Below are 20,398 nucleotides of genomic sequence, written 5' to 3' on the forward strand. Positions count from 1 at the left end.
CCGGCACGGGGTCACCGCTGGGTGCCACCCCCGAGTGCTGCGACACCAGGATCTGGGGAGGGGGGGGGGAACATAAGAGGGATGGGGGGGGCTTCAATCCCACTCCCCCCCCCCCCAAGAAGTGCACTCACCCCCGGGGGTTCAATCCCACTCTCCCCCCCCCCAAGAAGTGCACTCACCCCCATCTGCGCCCGCAGCAGCACCTGCCCCCCCCCGGTCAGTGGCAGCCACGTGTCCAGGGTCAGCGCCTCAGCTGCCAGCAGTTGGGACAGGGGGAGGCTGAGAGCGCCCAGCGCCTGCCCCCCCCCGTCCTGCACCTGGGGGGGCAACGGGCAGCAAGGCGTGGGGCGGCCCCATAGGGCAGTACCCCACAGGGAGCCCCCACCTCCATCATAGGGCAGCCCCCATAGATCAGCCCCCCCCCCCCCATCGGGCCGCCCACCCCCATAGCAGCCCCCCATAGCGAAACTCCCCCCTAGGGCAGCCCTCCTCCTCCAATCAAACCCCATAGGGGATCCCTCCCCCCCCCCCCATAGGGAACCCCCCCTCCTTCCCCATAGGGCAGAACCCCCATAAGGCAAACCCCACAAGGACCACTACCCATCAGGCAGCCCCCTATTGAGCAGCCCCCCTCACAGAGAACCCCCCCTCCCATAAGGCAGCCCCCCACCCCCCCCCCCCTCCAGGACCTTCAGCTCCAGCGCCTCCCCCTGCGGCCGTTTGATGAGGAAGGAGAAGCCTTCATCCCACACCGGCTCTGTGCTCGGGGCGCAGGTCTGGGGGTGAAGCCATGGTGAGCCCCCCCCACCCTCTGTGCCCCCCCCCCCCCCTTCAAAAAAAAGAAACCCACCCCTCATCCCGCTGTCCCACCTTGGTCTTAAAGGAGACGTCACGCACTGACAGGGCGGCGAAGGCAGCGGGGGGCTTGGAGCCTTTCCGGAGCTGGGACACAGCATGGGGGTCAGGTATGGGGGGGGTCAGGGGGCGCGGGGGGGGGCACGGCATGGGGGGGTCGGGGGGCTCACCGGGAGCTCTGCAGCGCGGTCCAGGAATACGGAGAGGAGCGCGGCTGAGAGTTCCTCCCCACGGGAGGGCTGCAGGAGGCTGTTGGTGTGCAGAACCTGGGGGGGGGCAGAGGGGGGGCAGAGGGGGCCGAAAGGGCCAGGGAAGGGGTGAGAAGGATGGTTGGGGGGGGGGGGGGGGGGGGATGCTGGTGAGGGCTGGGGGGTGATGGTGGAAGAAATGTGCAGGTGGAAGGTGGGGACACATGGGGGGGCATGGGGGAGGACATAAGGGGTGCATGGGGGGTATTGGGGGGATCCGGGGTGGGGAATAAATGGGGGGGGGGAAACACAGGGGGATGCAATGGGGAAGAGACACCCAGGGATGATGATGATGGGGACGATGACAGAGATGGGCACATGGAGGTGATGGGATGGGGCAGCCCAGGACCCCCCATCTCGACCACCCCCCCCCCAGACCCCCCCCCTCCCAAACCTGCTCCAGCAGTGCAGCGCTGGGCTGGGGCTGCAGCCTCTCCAACCTCACATGCAGGCGCCCGGAGCGCACCTCCTCCAAGGGCAGCCACTGGGGGGGGGCAACAACAGGGGGGGGGGGGGGGGAGGATGAGACCCCCACGGTGTGAAGCCCCCCCCCCCCCAGCACACAGCCCCCCCCTTTTACCTCATCCACGAATCCGCAGCTCAGCACCCGCCTGAGCGGCACTTTGCACCTGGAGGAGGCAGAGGTTTGGGTTGGGGGTTTCTCCCCACTGCTCCCCACCCGCCCCCCCCCCCCCCCCCAAAAAAAAGCCCCCCCCCCCCCCCCCCTTTACACCCACCGGCCCAGGAAATCATCCTTGTCCACATCCTTATCAAAGAGCTCAAACTCCACGTCCTGCCCAGGGATGTCGTCCACCACCACCTTGGGGGGGGAACGGGGGTCATCACGGGGTTCCGCCCCACAACCTGGGGGGCTGGGGAGGGGGTGATGCCGCCCCCCCCCCCTTTGTACCTCGTAGATCTCATTCCAGCGGGGGTTCAGCTCCTCCCGGACGACTCGGCTGCGGAACAGCCGCCCCCCTGCCCTCACGGCCGCATAGGGGTCGGAGCGGGCCCCTCATCAGCCCCCCCAGGAAGTTGTCCTTGGCAATCAGGTCCTCCGCTTCCAGGAGGTGGATGCGCAGCACAGCCTGGGGAATTTCGGGGGGGGGGGGGAGAAGTCCTGCTGTGTGCCCCCCTCCCATCTCTGACCCCAATCCCGACCCCAGTGCAGTGCCAGGATCCCATCCCAGAGCCCAGGGCTCCCAGCCCCAACTCCATCCTTCCTCACCCCCCCCCAACGACCCCCACCCCCGAGCTTCATCTTTATCCTCCAAATGCCCCCCCCCCCCCCCAATCCTGACCTGAGAACCCAAAACCCAGAACCCCCAGCCTGAGTTCCATCCTTATCCCACCCCTGGGACCCCCCAGCCCCGCTCCCCAGGACCCCATCCTAAGGCCCCCAGCCCCAACAGCATCCCGACCCCCCCCCTCAGGAGCCCCCCCGCCACTGAGCTCCATCCTGACCCCTAAACCCCCCCCCATTCTCTCCACACCTCGGTCCCAAACTGGGGGTCTGGGTTGGCTTTGCTGGGTCTGCGTGCGCCGCTGGTACCAGGGGGGGGCCTCCAACTGCCCAGGGGGGGTCGGTGGGGGGGGACCAACCTCAGGGCCATCAAAGTACAGCACCTGCACACGAGGTGGGTCAGCTGTGTTTCCCCAGCCCCACATTCACCCACAGCAGCAAGATGATGTGCAGGCGGCTGTGGGGTCCCTGAGCCCCCCCCAACCCCCCCCCCAGCCCCACACTCACCCGCAGCACCAGGGTGAGGTGCAGGCGGCTGTTGGGCGCTGCGTGCTGCAGTGCAAAGGGCTCCTGCAGGGTCAGCTCTGGGGCAGAGAGCAACCGAGAGAGGGGCAGGGAGAGAGAGCCCAGGGGGGTCTGCCGGGGGGTCATCCTTCACCTGGGGGCACGGGGGGGGGTCATGGGGGTGAAGAGGGGTATGGGGGGAAATGGGGTATGGGGGCTCGTGGGGATCCGGCTGGGAACAGGGAGAAATATGGGGCTGCAGAAGGAATGGGGGAGAATGGGGGGGGTTATGGGGCACAGGGGGGCTGTGGAAGGGAATGGGGAACCATGGGAGAAAATGGGGGGCACGGGGGATATGGGAGCACAGCGGGGTATGGAGGAACTGCGGGGGGAAATACGGAGGATGGGGGCACAGAGGGGATATGGGGGGGGATTTGTTCCAGGGGTGCAGATGGTGGGGGGGGGCAATGCGTGTGGGGCTGGAGGGGGGGGTCTTGCCTGGATGTCCAGGTCCTGGTGTGCAGGGTCGTGCAGGAAGAAGCGGAAGGCGTCCTCCCACACCGGGTGCCGGGTGCCGTACACCACCTATGGGGGGTGGGGGGCAGCGATGAGAGCAGCCCCCCCTGCGCCCCCCAGGCACCGCTGTGCCCCCCCCCCCCCCCCACCTTGCTCTCTCGGGTCACATCCTGCACAGACACCTGCACCACCGGGTTGGGCTCCTTCCCAGGTTTCTTCACCTGAGCAGAAAGATGGGGGGGGGTTGGGGGGGTCGGGGGCTGCAGGCGCCCCCCTCTCTGCCCACCCCCCCCATTCCCAGGACCCCCCCCTTACCGGCAGCTCCTCGGCGCGGTCCAGGTAAACCACCAGGATGGCGGCTGATGGGGGGGTCGGGGTTGGATGGAATCGTGCGGTTCTTCTGCAGAACCTGAAGGCGATGGGGGGGGAATTGAGCGGGACGGAGCCCCCCCTGCCCCCCCCCCGCCCCCCATCAGCCCCTCACCTGCTCCAGCTTGGAGGCATCAGGCAGCAACGTCAGCCACTCCAAGCGCAGGTGCAGCCGCCCCCTGCCTCCATCCTGCAGTGGGAACCACTGTGGAGACAGCGGGGGTCAGCACAGCCCCCCCCTTTTCCCCCTCACCCCCCCCCCCCCAGCCCCCACCTCACCTCCTCCAGCACCCGAGCCTTCAGCACCTCCCCAAAGTCCAGCTTCATCCTGGGGGGGGGGGGGGGTCAGTTGTCAGCTTGGGGGCTGCGACCCCAGTGTTCCCACATGGGGGCTGTGATGCGACAGGGGGGCTCTGACCCTGATGTGTCTGTCCGTCGTCCCCCCCCCCGTGGGGCTGTGACCCCCAACGTTCCCATATAGGGGCACTAACCCCAATGCCCCCCCTGGGGACCGTGACCCCAATGTTCTCCTATGAGGGCTGTGACGCCAATGCTCCCAGCCGGGGGGCTGTGGCCTCGATGCCCCCCAGCAGCTGTGACCCCCGATGCCCCCCCCCCCCGGAGCTGTGACCCCCACCTGCCCAGCAGGTCGTCCTGGTCGGGGTCTTTATCAAAGAGCTCCACCTCGATCTCCTGCCCCGGCACCTCGTGCACGATGAACTGCAGGAGGGGTTCAGCGCGGTGCCCACCAGCCACCAGGACGGGGGTCCCGGGGGGGTGCGGGGGGGTCCCAGGGATGCCCACCTCATACACCTCGTCCCAGGTGGGGCTGAGCTCGCTGTGCACCACACGGCTGCTCGCCACCTGCGTGCCCACGCGCAGCACCGCGTAGGGGTCCGACTTCCCCTCCACCAACCCCCCCATGAAGCGATCCTTGCTGCGCAGCTCCCGCGCTCCAAACAGATGCACGCGCACCACACCCTGCAGATGGGGGGGAGAGGGGGGGGTCAGATGGGGTCTGCGCACCTTGAATCTGCGCTCCGTGCCCCCCCCGTCCCCCCCATACCCTGGGGAGGGGGCAGCGCAGGCCGGGCGACGTCGTGCAGGTTGGGCACCAGCGGCACCAGGAGGCGGTTGGGCAGCACCAGGTAGGAGGAGATGGTGTCCATGATCATCGTGTCCGACATGGAGCTGGGGGGGGGGGGGGGACGCGGGGGGGGCGTCAGTGTGGTCCTGTGGGGCTGAGAGCCCCCCGCGTGCTATGGGGCTCACCTGAGCCCTGGGATGTCCAGCAGGTTGGTCATCCCCGTCCAGTTGATGTCCAAAGTCTGGGGGTGGGGGGGTGGGGGGGATGAGAGAGATGGGGGGGGGTGGTCAGAGATGTGGGGGGGGTCCATATTGGGGTGGGGGGCGCAAGGAGGGCACTCACTGGGCGCCGGATGAAGAACATGGTGAGGGCCCCCACGATGGGCACATCGCCCAGCAGCGGCTCCAGGATGACCCGCAGCGTCCCGTGGAGCTGGGAGGAGGGGATTGGGGGGGGGGGGGCACCTCTCAGCGCTGCCCCCCCCCCCTCACAATGCGCCCCCAGGGCTGCCCCCCCCCTCACCTGCATGCCCTTCACCCCCCGCCTTGCAGAAGAACTTCTTCACCTCCACGTCGATCTGCACATCACCCACGTAGCTGTGGGGGAGGGGATGCTGCCGGGGGGGGGTCTGGCCATAGCGGGACCCCCCCGGAGGTGTGTGCGTGTGGGGGGGGGGTCAGCCGCTCACCTGATGTTGAGGTCCAGCAGGATCTGCTGCTTGTGGGTACCAGGATGTGCCCGGACCCCCAGCACACGGAGAGGCTGTGGGGACAGCAGTGAGGAGGGGGGGCACTGAGAGTGGGACACAGAGTGGGAGTGGGGCGACCCCCGGGGGGGGCTCTGGGGGGAGGTACCTTCTCGCCCATGTCCACCCTGGTGAAGGTGAAGGTCTGCAGGTGGGTGTTGGAGGCGCGGATGGAGGGCGCGATGCTCTCCACCAACAGCTTCTCCATGTAGCGCCCAAAGAACGGCCACGTCTGTGCCAGGATCTGCAGCGGGACGGACAGACAGACAGAGGGAAGGATGAGCGGACAGAGGGACGGACGGAGAGAGGGATGGGGGGAGAATGGGCAGGGAAGCGGGTGGGTGGATGGATGGGTCAGGGATGGACGGACAGAGAGAATGAGCAGGGAGAGAGACGGACAAGCAGACTGAGAGAGCTGGACGGACGGACAGTGGGATGGACGGAGCGATGGGTGGGCAGACAGTGGAAAAGGCGGATGGACAGAAGGATGCAGGGGCTGGCGGACGGACAGACGGTTGGACTCCTCACCTTGTTCAGCCATTCTGCCCTCTCCACATCTGGAAAGTTCACCTGCGGGGTGGGGGGGGCGTCACGAGGCCTCAGGATGGGCGCCTGCAGCCCCGCCCACCGCCGCCCGACCCCCGCAGCCCCGAGCAGCCTCGGCTTCCCCCCCCCCCCCCCCCCCCGCGGACAGCCGGGCCGGTGGAGCCGCGCAGCTGTGACCGACATCTGGCAGCGCCACACGAGGGGCCCGAGCTGGGGGGGGCACCGGGCCGTCACTTTCGCTCCCCCCCCACGCAGGGTGGCCCAGGCAGGAAACGACCCCCCCCGGGCGCAGCGATCCAGGGCGCGGCCGGAAGCCCCGGGCTCCAACAGGAGGGGCCCCCCCCGGCTTCACCTCATTGCGGAGCGGTGCGGGGGGGGGGAGCTGCAATGCGGCGGGGAGCCCGAGCCGAGAGCGGCCGTGGCGGGGTGCGTCGATCCCCCCCCGGGCACCGCTTACCCACGCCGGCAGTTCCCCGCGGGCCGCTCCCAGCCCCGCGGCGGCGGAGCGCACGGCCGCTTCCTCGTCGCTATGCAGGCGCGCGGCCAGGCTGAACGCGCGCTGCCGGGCGCGCCGCCGCCGCCTCCATCCCGCGTAAAGCGCCAACGCCAGCAGCAGCGCGCCCGCGCCCAGCCCCAGCAGCCCCGCGGCGTAGGCGGGCAGCGCCCAAAGCAGCCGCCGCCCCACGGCCGCCGCCGCCGCTGCCCCCCGCGCCGCGCCGCTCCATCCCGGCGCGCTTCTCCGCTCCGCGCCGCCGGCCCCCGCCCACCCCGAGGGCTCGGCCACGCCCCCTCCGCCCGGCCACGCCCCGGGCGTAGCCGCGCGGCGCCGAGCCACGCCCCCTCGCTGCCCATTGGCTGGGGGCGAGGAGAGGCGTGGCCATCGGCGCGGCCCCCGCGCCCACGCGGTTTGGCCTTTTTAGGAGCGGCCGATGCTTCCCCCCCCCGCCCCCCCTCCTCAACCTCCCCCCCCCGGATCTCACGGCCCCTCCCGCCCCGCTCCGTCGGGACCAACCCGGCGCCGTTGAGCCCGCGGGACGCTGCGGGCACCGGCACGTGGTGGGACGCCACCTGGAGTCATTGCGTTTAATGGCTGAAAACGTTACACGGAACGCGGAGGGGGGGGAGCTGCGCTGAGGGTCCTGGTGCTGCCCCCCCCCGCCCCCCTCCGGGCACAGCCCCAAGATTGAGCCAGAAAAAGTTCCTGCAGCTTGTCCTTCTGTCCCAGGGTTTTCCCCGTCCCATGCCAGGGGCTGCAGAGAGGGTGGAGGCACCGGCTGCCCCCACACCATTCATCCCTCATCCCTGAACCCACCGCCACACGGCTCGAGGCCAGGAGGAGAAGCCCCTTCCTCCATCCCCAGCCAGGATGCGAAGGTCCCGAGGGCTCCTGAGGGTTCCTCAGTTCTGCATCGCTCAGCCCCCGAAGTCGGAGGCAAAGGTGTGGGCAGGGGCGGGGGGCCGTCAGTGTGGCATGGCCGTTATCCGCATGCTCTGCGAGGCAATGGGGTACGTCACCATCGGGGTGGTGGCGTGGCTCATGGTGATGCCTCCCAGCGGCTGCGCCATCGACACGGCCACCGGAGCCACCGAAACGGCCACCGGGGCCATGGAGACTGGGGGAGCCATGCCCTGGGCAATGGTCTGTGCCAGGGCGGCCGAGAGAGGGGTGATTTCGGGGTTCATGGGGGGAGCGGCGTTGGCCGGGGGTGCCGCCTGGGCGCCGGCAGGCGCCACCAAATCCTGCTGGGAGACGGGCCGGGGCTGCAAGGCCTGGCTGCTGAGCGTGGTGTGGGTCTGCGCGATGCTGTGGTTGTAATTGGTGACGGTGCCCACGGTGGGGGCCAGAGTCTGCTCGGTGGCCGTGGCCGTGGAGCTCAGCGTCATCACCTTGGCCTGGTTGCGGAACTGGGCGTTCTGCTCCAAGAGCACCTCGTTGGTCGCCATCAGGTTGTTCACCTGCTTCTTGAGGTCCTCCACGCGCTTCCGCAGCATGATGTTCTCCTCTTCCAGCAGCCGGTACTCCACTGTCCGCGGGTTGGCGAAGCTGTACTCGTAGGTCTCAAAGGACAGCCCGTCCACCCGCCGCCCGCTTCAGCAGGGGCTCGTGGTCGTCGTAGCGGTCGCCGTCATATATGGCATCATAGGGGTCGTAGCGGCGCACAGCGGCCACCATTCCCGGCTCCCGGGAGGCCATGCCCCGCGCCTCGTACTCGTAGTCCCGCTGCAGGTGCTGGAACTTACACTTGGCACCCCCGCTGACAGTCACCCTTCAAGAAGTCCCTGCAGATGGGCACCTCCTCCTTGCTGTTGGGCAGGTCAGCGGGTGAGAGGCCGAGTCCTGCCGCCACCTTCTGCCGCAGGCGCGGGGGGCAGCTCGCCCCGTCTTCTTGTAGCAGTCCTCATCCTCCTTGGTGCCGTGGATGAAGCGGCAGTTGAGGCGCACGCATTCCTTGTTCTGGAAGTCGTGGCAGAAGATGAATTCGTTCTTGCGCACACCCAGGTTGGTCACCTCGCTGATGTCAGGGTGCCGGAAGCGGCAGCGCTTCCCCCGCTTGCAGACGTTGCGCAGGAAATCGCGGCAGATATCATCGGCGTCAGCACCCGCCTCATCACCACCGCTGTTGCTGTAGCCGTCCCGGTCGGGCATCTTTGCCGCCGCGGGGGCGCTGCAAAAGGAAGGAGAGCGGCGAGGGTGAGGAACCGGGCCCGGAACGCGGAGATACCGGGGAGCGCGGCCGCGGGTGAGGGGCGGCCCGGGCCCGCAGTCGGAGCTCGGAGGCGCGGGGCCCACAGAGCCCGAGACGGCCCCACAGCAGCCGGGCCGGGTCGCGAGCGCTGCGGACGAGGGAAGGGAGAGCACCGCCCCCGCGAGATCTCCATAGGAACCGTCCGCAGGCCCGGGAAAGGCCCGACGGTGTGGCCTGCGGCGGGGCCCGGCCTGGAGCGGGACGGAGCGGATGTGACCGATCCCGTGGCCCCGGCCCAGCTCGGCCCGGCCCGCCGCGGCCTCCCGCGCCCTCCCGCGCCCTCCGCAGCCCCGCACTCACCCGCTCGCGGCCTCCTCGCGAGTTCTCCAGTGCCAACAATGAGCGGTCCCTTCCGGCCGCCGCTCTGCGCCGGGCAGGAAGTGCTCTATGCTGCTTCCGGGGCACCCCGGAAGAAACTGCCCACTTCCTCCCCGCGTCACGCGCGCACGGTCGGAGCGCTTCTTCCGGGTTCGTGACGTCATAAGAGCGCGCCGCCGCAGCCGCGACCCGCCGAAAGCCTCAGCCCCACGGGTTCCCTGCACCGCCCCGGGCCCACCCCGGTACCGGCACGGAACAGCCCGCTGCCCCCGCAGCTGCAGCCCCGCGTCTCGGAGACGCGAGCTGAGCTGTCCCTCCCCCGGCCCGCTGCTCGTCCCGGTGCAGCTCCCTCCCAACCGGCGCTCCGCGGGCACCGCGCTGGGCCGCAGCCCCGAGCAAAGCATTAAAGGCGTCCGAAAACATCTCCAACTTTATTGGCGGCGCTACAGAGCCCGGCCCGGTGCGGCGGGACGGGACCCCACCACGGCCCCGCGGCGCTGGGACGGCTCCTCGCTCCTCCACGCGCGGCACGGTCCGGTCCCAGCACTACTTGGACCTCTGTCGCATCTTCCTCCTCTTGCGCTTCAGCCTAAAGGACAGAGCGGCGTCACAGCCCGGGACCGCGCCGACAGCCTTGGAGCGGCCGCCGCTCCCGGCTCCGGCCGCGGTCCCGCGGGCAGCGTTCACACGTACCTGCGCATTCGCTTCTTGCGCCACTGCAGAGGGAGAAGAGCAGCGGGTGAGTGATGCGGCCCGCGGCGGCCCCGCGTCACAGCCCGTTTCCACTGAGAGTCCCCGCTGCCCGCTCCGTGCCGGCATCCCCGCGGCCTCAGCTCACTCCCCGGCCCCGCCCCGCAGCCCCCGCTGTGCCCCGCGCACCGCCGGACCCCCGGCTCCTGTTCTACGGCCCCATGGGGAGCTCCCCACACTCTCGGTGCCCGCAGCCCCGGCCCCGCGTAGGCCTCTCCAGGCCCGGCCGCCGCTGGGGACGCGGATCGTTTCCGGGCGCCATCCGTCTTCCCCCGCCGCTCACCTTGGCCCTCATGGCGGCGCGCTCGCGCCGCGCTTAGTCTCGGTGCGGCGCCGCTGGCGGCGGATGGAAGCGGATGGCGGCGGCCACCAGCAGCCGTCAAAATGGCGGCAGCAGCGGCCGAGAGGAACAGTGCCGCCCGCCGCGGCCTATTTATAGGGCCGAGCCTGCGGCCGCGCCCTCTCCGCGCACGTCATGCCGGGAGCCGTAGTCGCCCCTCCCCGCGGCATGCCGGGAGTTGTAGTCCCGAGCCCGGCCGCCATTTTGCACAGCGCTGCCCTTCCCGGCCCGGGGCGCGGCGCACCGAAGCCCCCCGCCCCAATGAGCAGAGCCACGTCTCCGTGCAAAGAGGTGCCACGAGTCAGCTTTATTTGGAAAACAGCGTCGGTTACAGAGTTCTTCTCGGGAGCTTTCGCTTTTCAAAATCTTAAGCGGGTTTTCTGTTTCTTGTATCAAGAGGTACAGCACGTAGAAATCGGAAATTAAATAAACCTGCAGCAAGTCTCAGTGGTTTACAATCCGCGGGGGGAGCAGCTCTGCACGGACAGAATATTGCTTAAAAACACCCAGGCGCCCCGGGGCCGAGCGCGGCGTCGCGCCGTTCGCCTCGACGGCGGCTGCGTCCGGGCCGCAGCACGGGGCGCTGCCTGCGGGACCTGCGGCGCTCCGCCCGAGTTGGGCCGCAGGTGAGCGGCTGGGCGGCCGCGAAGGAAAGGAAGAGCCGTCCGCGTCCAACCGCACTGAACTCGACGTCTGTTGGTGGCTTTTTTTCCCCTCGGAAAAGGCTTGCTGTACGAGAGCGGTGCCCCCGGCTACTCTCAGCCTGCATCCAGCGGCTGGAGCATCGCCACCGCTCCCAATGTTGGAACAGGCGAGCCCAGCAGCACGGTGCGCAGCAGCTGCCTGCCGTCCGAGCGGCGCCGGGCACCGCCTGCTTCCTCGGGCGTTGGATTTAAAAACAAGCTCACCACAGCAATCTGTTTAAAAATAGAGTGTTTATAGGTAAACCAAGGCAGAGACAGGGCGCAGGAGACGGGACGGCCTACGGTCTCACCGGGGACACCGAATTTGCTGTTTTTCCCAATGATAAACGTACAATCTAAAGGTTAAAAGAGTGAGAAATGCTCTGCCTCGAGGTAACGGACAGAGATCCTGCACGGCCGGGAGGAGCTGCCAGCTCTGTGGGCAGATCACAAGCACAGATCGCTTTTCTGAGGGCATTATCAGCTTTTTTTCCTCCAAGAAAATCTGTAAAGGGAAAATTTAAAACCAAAACGAGGAGGAAGAAAGCAGGCAGCTCTGCACGCTCCCTCTCACTGGGAATGGCTTTGTTGTTCACCTCTTTAACAAGTATGAGTAGTATAAAAGGTTAGAAAGATATAGACTAGCTTTTACTCCTGATTTTATTTTTTCTGCTTTCTTTTTTAAGTAGTCTGAAGTGGCAGAGAGAATCCTCCCTCCTTGGCAAAATCAATAGGAGCTGCTTGTAGGCAGTGGGACATCGGGCCGTTTGCCGTTTGGTTGTAAGAGACAAACAGCGCTGGATTTTGTTTCTGGTTGTTTGTCTGGGGGGTTTTGTGTGTGTGTGTGAGAGCCGGGTGCTGGGGGAGCAGCAGGAGCTGCTCAGTCTCCGGCCTCGTTCTCCTCCGCCGTCTCTCCCGTGGTGGCATTCTCTGCATTCTTGGAGGCCTGTGGAAACAAAGCCACAGCCACGCTCAGGGCAGGGACCCCACAGCACACAAAGGCCCTGAGGGAAGAGGACCCTGCGCTCCCCACAGCGCGGGGACACCGGCACTGCTGAAGTGCTGCACTGAAGCGAGCCCAAAACACAGCCGTGCAGAACTGGGTTACGCCTGGGCACTGCTGGCCACGAGAGCCGTGCCAAATCCTCCCAAAACGTGACTCAATTACCTTCTTTTTCTTCTTTTTCTGGGTCTTCCGGCTTGCAGAACTTTGTAGAAGGGCCTACGGACAGGAAGGAAACATAAGAAGCTAGAAAGCCGTGCTCTTTTTTTTTTGACAGAAGATGAAAGGAAATGCCTTTAAAGCAGAATGAGCTCTGCCAGCCGCTAGAGGAATGGCAGTAAGTCCTAATGGGCACAGTGACAGATGGAGAATGCCACAGCATCGCGCTCGGCTGCGGCACGAGGCCTTGAGGCCAGCTGTCCAAGCTTCTCAGCCACTCGAGGACAGGGCTGGGTGCTGCTATCGCGAGCAAAATCTGGGGTTTGATGCAGGAAACAGGAGCCCAGCCTGGTCTAAAGTACATTCTTGGGGCTGCAGGATTACAGGGAGCCACTGACTTGCACCATGACCGGCTGCTGTCCTTGGGTGTGCAGGAAATTCGGCTGTCAGGGCTGAGCTTTTGCTTTTTAAGCTCCTGCCTCAAAGCAGGCTTCTGGGTTTTACTCCCCTTCACCCCAAGCACAACGAGCAAAGGGCGCCGCGTGCGACACCTGTTGTGTTCTTTCTTTTTGCACCAACCTTCAGCTCTCCATCTTGCACCTCAAACTCCGACTTGTAGAGCTCAGGTTCGAAGGGGCCGCTGGTTATCCTCATAGGACCGTTAGGCATTAAAAGCACTGTGAATTTGAACTGTGCAACAAACTCTCCTGCAAAGCAGAAACAGGCATTACTGCACCACAGCAATTCCAGCTCCTGTGCCGTCTCCAGTCACCGCTGTAAACCACCCTTGGGAGCCCCCTGCTAAGCAAACCAGAGGCCTTCAACCTTCAGTCTCTCCTGTCTGGGGAATTACTCTGTGAGAAATCTCAACTAAGCACTGGAACAAATCTGAAACAAGGCCCAGAAGCCACCAGGCAGTCGAGTGTCCTGGAGGGTGGAAGCCGGGGCCCTCAAAGCATCTCTGGCATCAAAACAGCAGCAGCGTGAGGCTGGGGAGGCGCTGGGCACCAGCCCACATCCAGCTCCCAGCCTCCCCCCGGCTGCACTCACCTTCCTTTTCGTAGAGCACGTTGAAGGGCTGGAGCAGCTCATGTTTGGCGCATTCCACCACCCCCATCCTGGCCTTCTTCTCATCTTCAAACGCCCTGCAGAAGAATGGGAGCCACAGCTGAGCAGATTCCGCCCCTCAGGCTTCAGAGCCGCCCCTGGGCTCAGGCTGGGGACTTTGTTTGCTTTACATCCCTCTTGCCCAGCAGTGCTGCTGTCAGAACAGGGAACTGCTGCAGGAACCACTGCCTTCAGAGAGCAGAGAGGACAAGTGGCTTTAAGGATGGAAAGGTTTCCTTCTCAGAGCAAGCGCCTACAAAAACTGTTTGGATCTGCCTCCTGTCTTCGTGCTGCAAGCTGGTGCTATTTTATTTTAACCACAACTCCAGGCTCCTCACCTGCCACAAAGGCACAGGAGATTCTCCTGTCCTCATCTGTGCCTGGGATTCCAGCTTAAGCCTGCAACTTCCTTCCTCCACCCACCCCAGGGCTCAAATACAGCAAACGCAACAGAAAGCAGCAAGGCTGCCTCCGCCTCTGCGCAGACCATCATCAGATCTGCAAGCTCGCCAAGCACCCGAGGCTCAGAGGAGGTCACGAATAAAAGCCAGTACCTGAGAGTGAATGGCATGGTGTCAAAGCGCCTCTCCACCTCGCTGAAAAAGGCACGGGAGGTTTTCATCTTCAGGCCGTACTGTTTGGAGGGGTCCCTTTTGTAAATTGTAGTTCTCTGCCCAGCGTCCTTTGCCTGAAAATGCAAACGCAGGTGAGAGCAGGGAAGGAGCAGAGCAGCCCTTCCTCAGCACCAGCCAGCAGCCCGCGTGCGTCAGGGCAGCTACAGACAGAGCTGCTGTGTTCTGGCGCTGCAAAAGCGCACCTGAACTCTGATGGAAAAACCTGCACCCAGAAAGGCAGAGAGGTTCCCTGCTGGGCTCAGCATGTAGAAGGATCCAGCACTCATGGGTGATGGCTGGAAACAAGCTGCTCTGACTGCGTGCAGAACAGCAGAGAGCCAGACTCACCTTTCCCTCTCCGCTGCTGACAAGAACATCAACGGCGTAAACTTCGTGCACCTCAAATTCTGCTTTTTCGTGGTCCTTCCTGGAAGAAAGAGGTTTGGTGAGTCAAAGAATGGTAAGGAGAGAAGGCAAAACATTTGTGGCTACAGCCACTGCTCCTCAAACGAGCCCTGAGCTTAGCTTGGAGGTGTATGGGCACGAAGCAGAGCCAGGGTGACACACAAAGCAACCGGGACCTCGAGCAGAAGAGCAAAAGCTGGCATGGAAGTTGAAGATTTGCACGTCGGGCACCAGAGCTGCTCAGCAACAAGCTGGCAGAGAACAGTGACAAACCAGTGGCATTCCTCCCCAGGAAACTCCTTCCATCCCCAGCGAATGGGGAATGCTCAGCAGCTCTGGGAACTTGTGGTCACATCAGGCAGAGCGAGGGCCACCAGCCCGGCTCATCGCTACACCTGAGAGCTTGCAGGCCCAGCTCTGCACCGACCCCCTGAGCTCCAAACACCCAGCCTGAGACTCGGCCCTGACTGCATCCCTGAGGGAGAGAAGATGCTGGAACAGAACAGAGACTCGTCCTGCCCATCAGCTCAGCACCACGCTGAGATCTTACTGACAGCAATCACCCTCTGCGGGCTGCTGGCAGCTTCTGTGAGACAGCAGCAGGCCTTGGCACCTTCTGGGGAACGAGCATCCGCTGCCACGACCAGCAGTCGCTGCTTATTTTGCTGGCAGCCCCCAGGGCCGCAGGCAGTAATTCACTGATGGAGACTCCTTCGAGAGACTGGACGGCAACCAAGAACCTGCAGGTGCCAGCAGTCCCGTGCCTCTGACTTTCAAGCTTTCTTTCTCGGAACAAAACCCAGGCACAGAAGCTGCAGCTCGCGTTCACACAGCCAAGGTGTGGGGCCACGAATCCCTTCTGGGCCAGACTTCAATCAGGAGGCAGCACGGGGAGCAGTTTTCCTTGCTAAAACTCCTGTGGTGGCCCTCGGCCACGAGGTGCAAACTGAGCTGCTGCACCCGCGCTCGACATCACACCAAGGGCGAGGAATGGGGCCAGGAGCCACGCGCAGCCCCTCCCTCCACACACAGCACAAAGCAACAGAGCGATGCTCACTTTTGCTGGTCTGTAGGGTTCTGGATGATTGTTTTCTCCCCATCGATCACGTGCTGCTTCAGCTGGTGTGACAGCATCCCTGCCGAGATAAAAGGGTCCATTAACACCTCAGAGCTGCAGACCAGCTACACGGGCCTGCATCGTTAACGCTTCAGCGCTCAGGGCTGCAGCCTTCAGCTGGGGCCAACTGTTGAGCCAACAGTGAGCGCTTCCTCAGCTTCACTCTGCTGCAGACACGGAGCTCCCAAGGCCCTCCCTGACTTCAGGGATGCTTCCTCTCCTCAGCAGGAGAAGCTGCAAGCAGCCAGGGAGGAGCTGCTGCTTAACAAAGCAGCTTGGAACGCATTTTGGAGGAGAACCTGGGTGTCAAATTAACACAGACTTCAGCTCCTGTCAGCAGCACCCCAGCTGCACAGCACTCCAAGCACATCTGTGGGCTGAATTCTCCTTTCTGCTCTACGGTTCACCTCCGAACTGGAGCCCAGCACAGATACTTCTGTCTCCACTCAGGGTGGACAGCGTGAGCCCCCCTCCAGCAGCTCTGCTTGTTTCCATCAGCTGGGGCCTGAAGCTGCTGCCACTGCCTGCATAATTACGGCACTCAGCTGTTTCCAAAACAGTGCTGCTCAAAATCCCTTGACAGCGCGAGCAGCCGCCTCCTCACTGCAGCTCATGGCATGAGAGAAAGGAGCACAGCACTGAGGAGGCCCACAAAGCCATCCCACACAAGAGCAGGAGCTGATGTGCCAGGACTGGGCGAAGGAGAGCAAAGACACTGAGCCAGCTTTACAGCACTGCAGGAAATGCAGCGAACAGCAGGCAGCTCTGTGCTGACCAGTGCCGTCACTCGTAGGAGAAAGGCAGCATCACTGAGCCCCCCCAGCTCTCAAACAAGAGCTCAGTGTTCAACAAGGAGCTGCCCCAGGCCTCCCCACCCAGCCGTTGTCAGCGCTGTGAAGACAACAGGAATCGGTTTCTCGTTGTAAGGGAGGAAAAAACATCTGTGGGCATCTTTTGCGATGGAGCCTGCATTGCAAACAAGCTGGAGAAGAGAAGCTGGGGGTGAGCTGAGTGCAGCCTGCAGTGCCTAAAGGGAGCCTGCAGACAGGAGGGGAGGCAGCTCCGTGCGAGGGGAGATGAGAGCAGGACGAGGGGAAACGAGGCTGAGGGAGGGCAGCTGGAGGCCGGGTGTCAGGGAAGCGCTGCGCTGTGAGAGCGGCGAGGGGCTGAACGGCTGCCAGAGGGGCTGCGATGCCCCGTCCATCCCTGGAGGGCTTGGAGGCTGGATGGGGCCCTGCTGTGGGACGGGGAGCTTGGTGGCCCTGCGTGGCACAGGGGGGTCGGAGCTCCGTGGTCCTCGAGCTCCCTTCCAACCCAGCCGTGCTGTGATTCTGTGGCCAATAGTCAGGAAATGCTCCCCAGAGTTTGAATAGGGCAGCTGAGGATTGAGAGTGTGATGAAAACATTGCTGCTCTGCACCAGCTGCTCCCCAGCCCTTACCTTCAATGGGCGTGCAGTGAAACGAGTGGGCGATTTTGTTCCACGCGTCTGTCACTTGTGTATTCTGCATGGAGAACACATGGAAACACGTTAAGGGTTGAGGACTCGAGCCAGAAGCACGACTGTTAATTTTCACCTGGCAGCGTTTGGTGATAAAACCAAGCAGAGCTCTAACGGCTCCAAACAGGAGGAACGGTGGCAGGCTTCCATTTTTAATCCCCCCTCAACAAAAATAATGTGGAGCACGAGGTCGGCTCAGCCTCCCGCTCTGCACACGGTGCCTTTTCACACACAATTCCTATGGGTGGTAACACGGGGAGCAGTGCTGGACGCTACTGGAACGCAACACGGGGCTGAAGCACGGCGCCTACGGCTGCTGAGCAGCGGGCGAGGGGGGCTGAGAGCAGGGGACATCAGTGAGCAGCACAGAGCTCACAGGGCACACAGGGCACAGCCGCCCCAGGGAGGAGGGAAAAAGCAGCACCGCTCCTCCTGTGGGTCCTGCAGGGATCTGGGTGGCTGCCACCCAACGCAGCGCCCAGCGAAGGAGCTGAGCTGCCTGCAGATTGCCACCGACAGGCCGTCCTTCAGGCGGTGTCACGGCCCTTTCCTTTAGCACAGCCCATCTGTGCAGCCCCTCACTCGCTCACGCCACCCCTCACCTGGTTTCCAGGCTTTACCAAACGCAGCGCGGCCTCGGCGCAGAGATGAGCCGCCTTGATGACATCGGCTTTACGGCCCGACACGGGGCTTTCCTGAAAGAACAGAGAAATGAAGGCTGGTAGGGAGCGAGTCCTCGTCCCTCCCATCAGCAGGGCTGCCGTCCTGGCTGCCTACAGGCGGAGATGCAGATCCAGAGCGGGGGATGCAGATGAGGGATGCAGTGCTCCGTCCTTTGGTCCCTCCCTTGTTCAAGTGCCGCCCCGTGGAAAACCTACCTTGGAGGCATCTATGACAAAACTGTGAGCTACATTCGCTATGAAGCCATCGACGTGGACTCCCAGGTCACTGCAACACAAAGAGCCTTAATTACAGGCGGGAACGGCTTGGGAAACTGGTGTGACTCCTCAAAGCATTCGAAGATGCAGGCATATTTAATAAAGCCTGACTAGATTAGCTGTTACATTCTGTAATTAGCACGCCGAGGAAGTACTTAACGCGGCAAACAGGACTAGAATGCAAAGCCCAGGTGCCAAGGGCAAGCTGATGAGAAACAACCGAGACGCTTACATTTTGACCAAGTCTCCATCTTTGAGGATGTAGTCTTGGTCACTCTTCAAGGGGGAGAAGTGACAGACACAGTTATTTACTGATATACTCGTTGGGAAGGCAATACCTGCGAAGGAGAAAGAGAAACAGCCCGTGGAGTCCGGCAGCCTCACACAGAGTGCAGGCAGCAGCTCGGCCAGCGGAGCGTCACCGAGTTTGAGCTTTGTAAAGCAGGGAAGGCGCCCTGCTGAGCAGCCCCTGGTGAACAAGCACGAGGAGCGCAGCACGTGGGCCCTCCTGCCCCAGCAGCCATCAAAGGAATGGATCCTCAGCAGTGCAGAAGGGACCCGAGTCTGCAGAACGCAAATCGGTGACACCGCTCAAGTGTCCCCCGATTCCACAGCTGAGCGCCCGGCTCAGGGCGGCCTGCCCAGTATTTATAATATAAGGAGCTCTGAGTGCAGGGAGGGCAGCCCCAGCTCAGTGGCGGTGCTCACAGCACAGGCGGCACGAGTCGCTTCTGCGCTGCTGCCGCTCCAGATGGAAAAGCCTGGAGAGCTGACAAAGGCCTCACCTTTTTTCATTTCTTTTTCCTTCTTGAAAATCTTGCCGGTCTCCTCCATGATCATGGCGTCTCCCTTCTCACACAAGCACAGAACCGATGCTCCCGAATTCGCCTCTTCGACCACGGCACGCAGGACCCCTGCAGAGCAGCACAGACACGGAGCAGGTCAGCAAACTCACCACGAGCCCCTTTGTTTCTGACAGAGGGCATCGTTCTGGACTCAGCTTTGCACCGAGAGCTGCAGGTAGGCAGAGAACCCACTGGAATTCGTATTGCTGTTTGAGAACCAAAGCAGGGGCAAAGCAAGGCGTGCTGGGATGTGCACAGGTGAAGCACTGCAGCCTCACACGGAGGGTTGGCACGCAAAGGAGCTGAGAAGAAACACTGCTCTCCCACATTCCTTCCAGAGCACTCAGAGCTACAGGAACAGGTTTGAAAACTGCTTGGGAGACGCGCAGCACATCAAAGAGCAGAGGGGCAGCGCCGCGGGCTGCGTGGGACCAGGAGGAAACCGCCCTTACTCTGCAGAACCGTGGCTGCATGGCAGCGCTGCGCCCATACTGGGCCGTATTCTGGTGCCTGCAATTAGAGCTGGGCTCCAGGATGGGTGTCAGGGTGCCTCGTGCTCTGCAGAATGGGGGGAAGGACTGGGAGCCCACGGCTGCCCCAGCACCACATTCGTATCGTTTCCGTGATCTTTTCACGGGTCTCAAACGTTGGTGAGGGACAGAATAAGAAGGAATGTTCTTATAAAGAAGAGCTTTAGTAGATGGCAGGGGACTGAAAGGTGAGAACAGGAAGCATTAAGCACTGTGCAGGGGCAGACGGAGAGCTGGGGTTTGTCAGAGCAGCAGCACCGAGCAGGGAACCCTCTGAGCTGCTCTGTGTCCCAAAGCACAGCTCCACAGAGCCTCAAAACCCCTGCGGCTCCTCCGGGTTCGTTGTGGACAGCAGCAACAGCCCAGCGACCCCGTCCCACCCTGGGGCCGCGCTCTAAGCAGGGCCACACCGCCGTCCCCCATGGGCCGAGAGCCCCCAGCCCCTCCTGAGAGGATCCCGCGGGCTGAGGAGCACCGGGAGGGCCCGGGGTCGTGCAGAGCCCGCGGGAGCGGCTGTCAGCTCCACCGGGACAGCGAAGAGACGGCGGAAAGAAACGACGAAACAGAAGCGGGGGGCGGAGGGGCACGGCGGAGTTCCCGGCACTGCCCGGCCCCGGGAGCGCGCCTCGGCCCGGCGGGGGGGGGCGGGAACAAAAGAGCGGAACGTTCAGCGCGGGGGGCGGGGGGGCGCCGGGGCCGCGTGGCCGAGCCTTGCACTCGTTCCTACCCGGAGGAACCGGAGAGATCGGGCGGGACGGGGCTGCGCGTGGAGCACGGCCGGGCCCTGCCCCCCCCCCCTCCTCCTCCCGCTCGGTGCACGTGGGGCGCAGAGGCCACGTGCGGGCAGCGCCCGCCGCGCGGAGCCGGGCCGGGGAAACCGGAGGGGCACCACGGGGAGGGGGGGCGGCACCGGGGATCCCCAACCCCCACCCGGGGATCCGCGCGGCCGCCCCCGGCCCTTCAGAGGCGGCCATCGCCGGGTGCCCGGGCCGCCGCCGCCCCCCCCCCACCGCGGCCCCGCGCGGCCCAACGCCGCCTCCCGACCCCCCCGCCCCCCTCAGCCCCGCGGCCCTGCACTCACGGTTGGCGATGTCCCCCCCCATCTTGTACTTGGTCACCACCAGGTCCTCGGCGATGGTCAGCTCGGCCGCCTCCTCCTCTCCCGACATGGTCGGACCCGGCCCCGCGCCCGCCGCCGCCGCTGCCGCCCCCCCGCCGCCGCCGCCGCG

The 20,398-nt window shown here is 64.3% G+C and overlaps 3 protein-coding genes across 3 annotated transcripts in view; all 3 read right to left on the minus strand.

Moving 5' to 3' along the window:
• ESYT1 (extended synaptotagmin 1) overlaps nt 1-7,191 on the minus strand; it is an 8,146-nt gene extending 955 nt beyond the window's left edge. The window contains 33 exon segments of the mRNA XM_048928388.1: nt 6-52; nt 180-317; nt 690-776; nt 871-942; nt 1,026-1,121; nt 1,498-1,587; nt 1,684-1,732; nt 1,841-1,923; nt 2,014-2,112; nt 2,114-2,191; nt 2,597-2,662; nt 2,664-2,729; nt 2,854-2,991; nt 2,993-3,004; nt 3,349-3,435; nt 3,516-3,587; nt 3,682-3,735; nt 3,737-3,775; nt 3,851-3,940; nt 4,015-4,063; nt 4,373-4,455; nt 4,540-4,716; nt 4,802-4,822; nt 4,824-4,926; nt 5,008-5,063; nt 5,165-5,254; nt 5,345-5,362; nt 5,364-5,418; nt 5,511-5,584; nt 5,677-5,811; nt 6,096-6,137; nt 6,571-6,968; nt 7,182-7,191. Coding sequence (XP_048784345.1) covers nt 6-52; nt 180-317; nt 690-776; nt 871-942; nt 1,026-1,121; nt 1,498-1,587; nt 1,684-1,732; nt 1,841-1,923; nt 2,014-2,112; nt 2,114-2,191; nt 2,597-2,662; nt 2,664-2,729; nt 2,854-2,991; nt 2,993-3,004; nt 3,349-3,435; nt 3,516-3,587; nt 3,682-3,735; nt 3,737-3,775; nt 3,851-3,940; nt 4,015-4,063; nt 4,373-4,455; nt 4,540-4,716; nt 4,802-4,822; nt 4,824-4,926; nt 5,008-5,063; nt 5,165-5,254; nt 5,345-5,362; nt 5,364-5,418; nt 5,511-5,584; nt 5,677-5,811; nt 6,096-6,137; nt 6,571-6,968; nt 7,182-7,191 — 2,774 coding nt within the window.
• Nucleotides 7,165-9,590, minus strand: ZC3H10 (zinc finger CCCH-type containing 10). Its single transcript, XM_048928634.1, is given in 5 exon segments — nt 7,165-8,190; nt 8,192-8,364; nt 8,366-8,488; nt 8,491-8,779; nt 9,161-9,590. Coding segments are annotated over 5 exon segments (1,623 nt in total). The 5' UTR covers nt 9,583-9,590; the 3' UTR covers nt 7,165-7,574.
• PA2G4 (proliferation-associated 2G4) lies at nt 9,591-20,386 on the minus strand. Its single transcript, XM_048928635.1, has 15 exons — nt 20,251-20,386; nt 18,580-18,708; nt 18,027-18,132; nt 17,735-17,804; nt 17,459-17,551; nt 16,797-16,860; nt 15,297-15,375; nt 14,183-14,261; nt 13,775-13,908; nt 13,164-13,258; nt 12,693-12,820; nt 12,120-12,173; nt 10,212-11,897; nt 9,872-9,894; nt 9,591-9,767 (listed from the first exon to the last, which is right to left on the minus strand). The coding sequence occupies exons 1-13, from the start codon at nt 20,336-20,338 to the stop codon at nt 11,832-11,834; spliced, it is 1,185 nt and encodes a 394-aa protein (XP_048784592.1). The 5' UTR covers nt 20,339-20,386; the 3' UTR covers nt 9,591-9,767; nt 9,872-9,894; nt 10,212-11,831.
• Between the last annotated feature and the right edge of the window lie 12 nt (nt 20,387-20,398).

This window comes from Lagopus muta, chromosome 28 (genome assembly GCF_023343835.1).
Source record: "Lagopus muta isolate bLagMut1 chromosome 28, bLagMut1 primary, whole genome shotgun sequence".
Lineage (NCBI taxonomy): Eukaryota > Metazoa > Chordata > Aves > Galliformes > Phasianidae > Lagopus > Lagopus muta.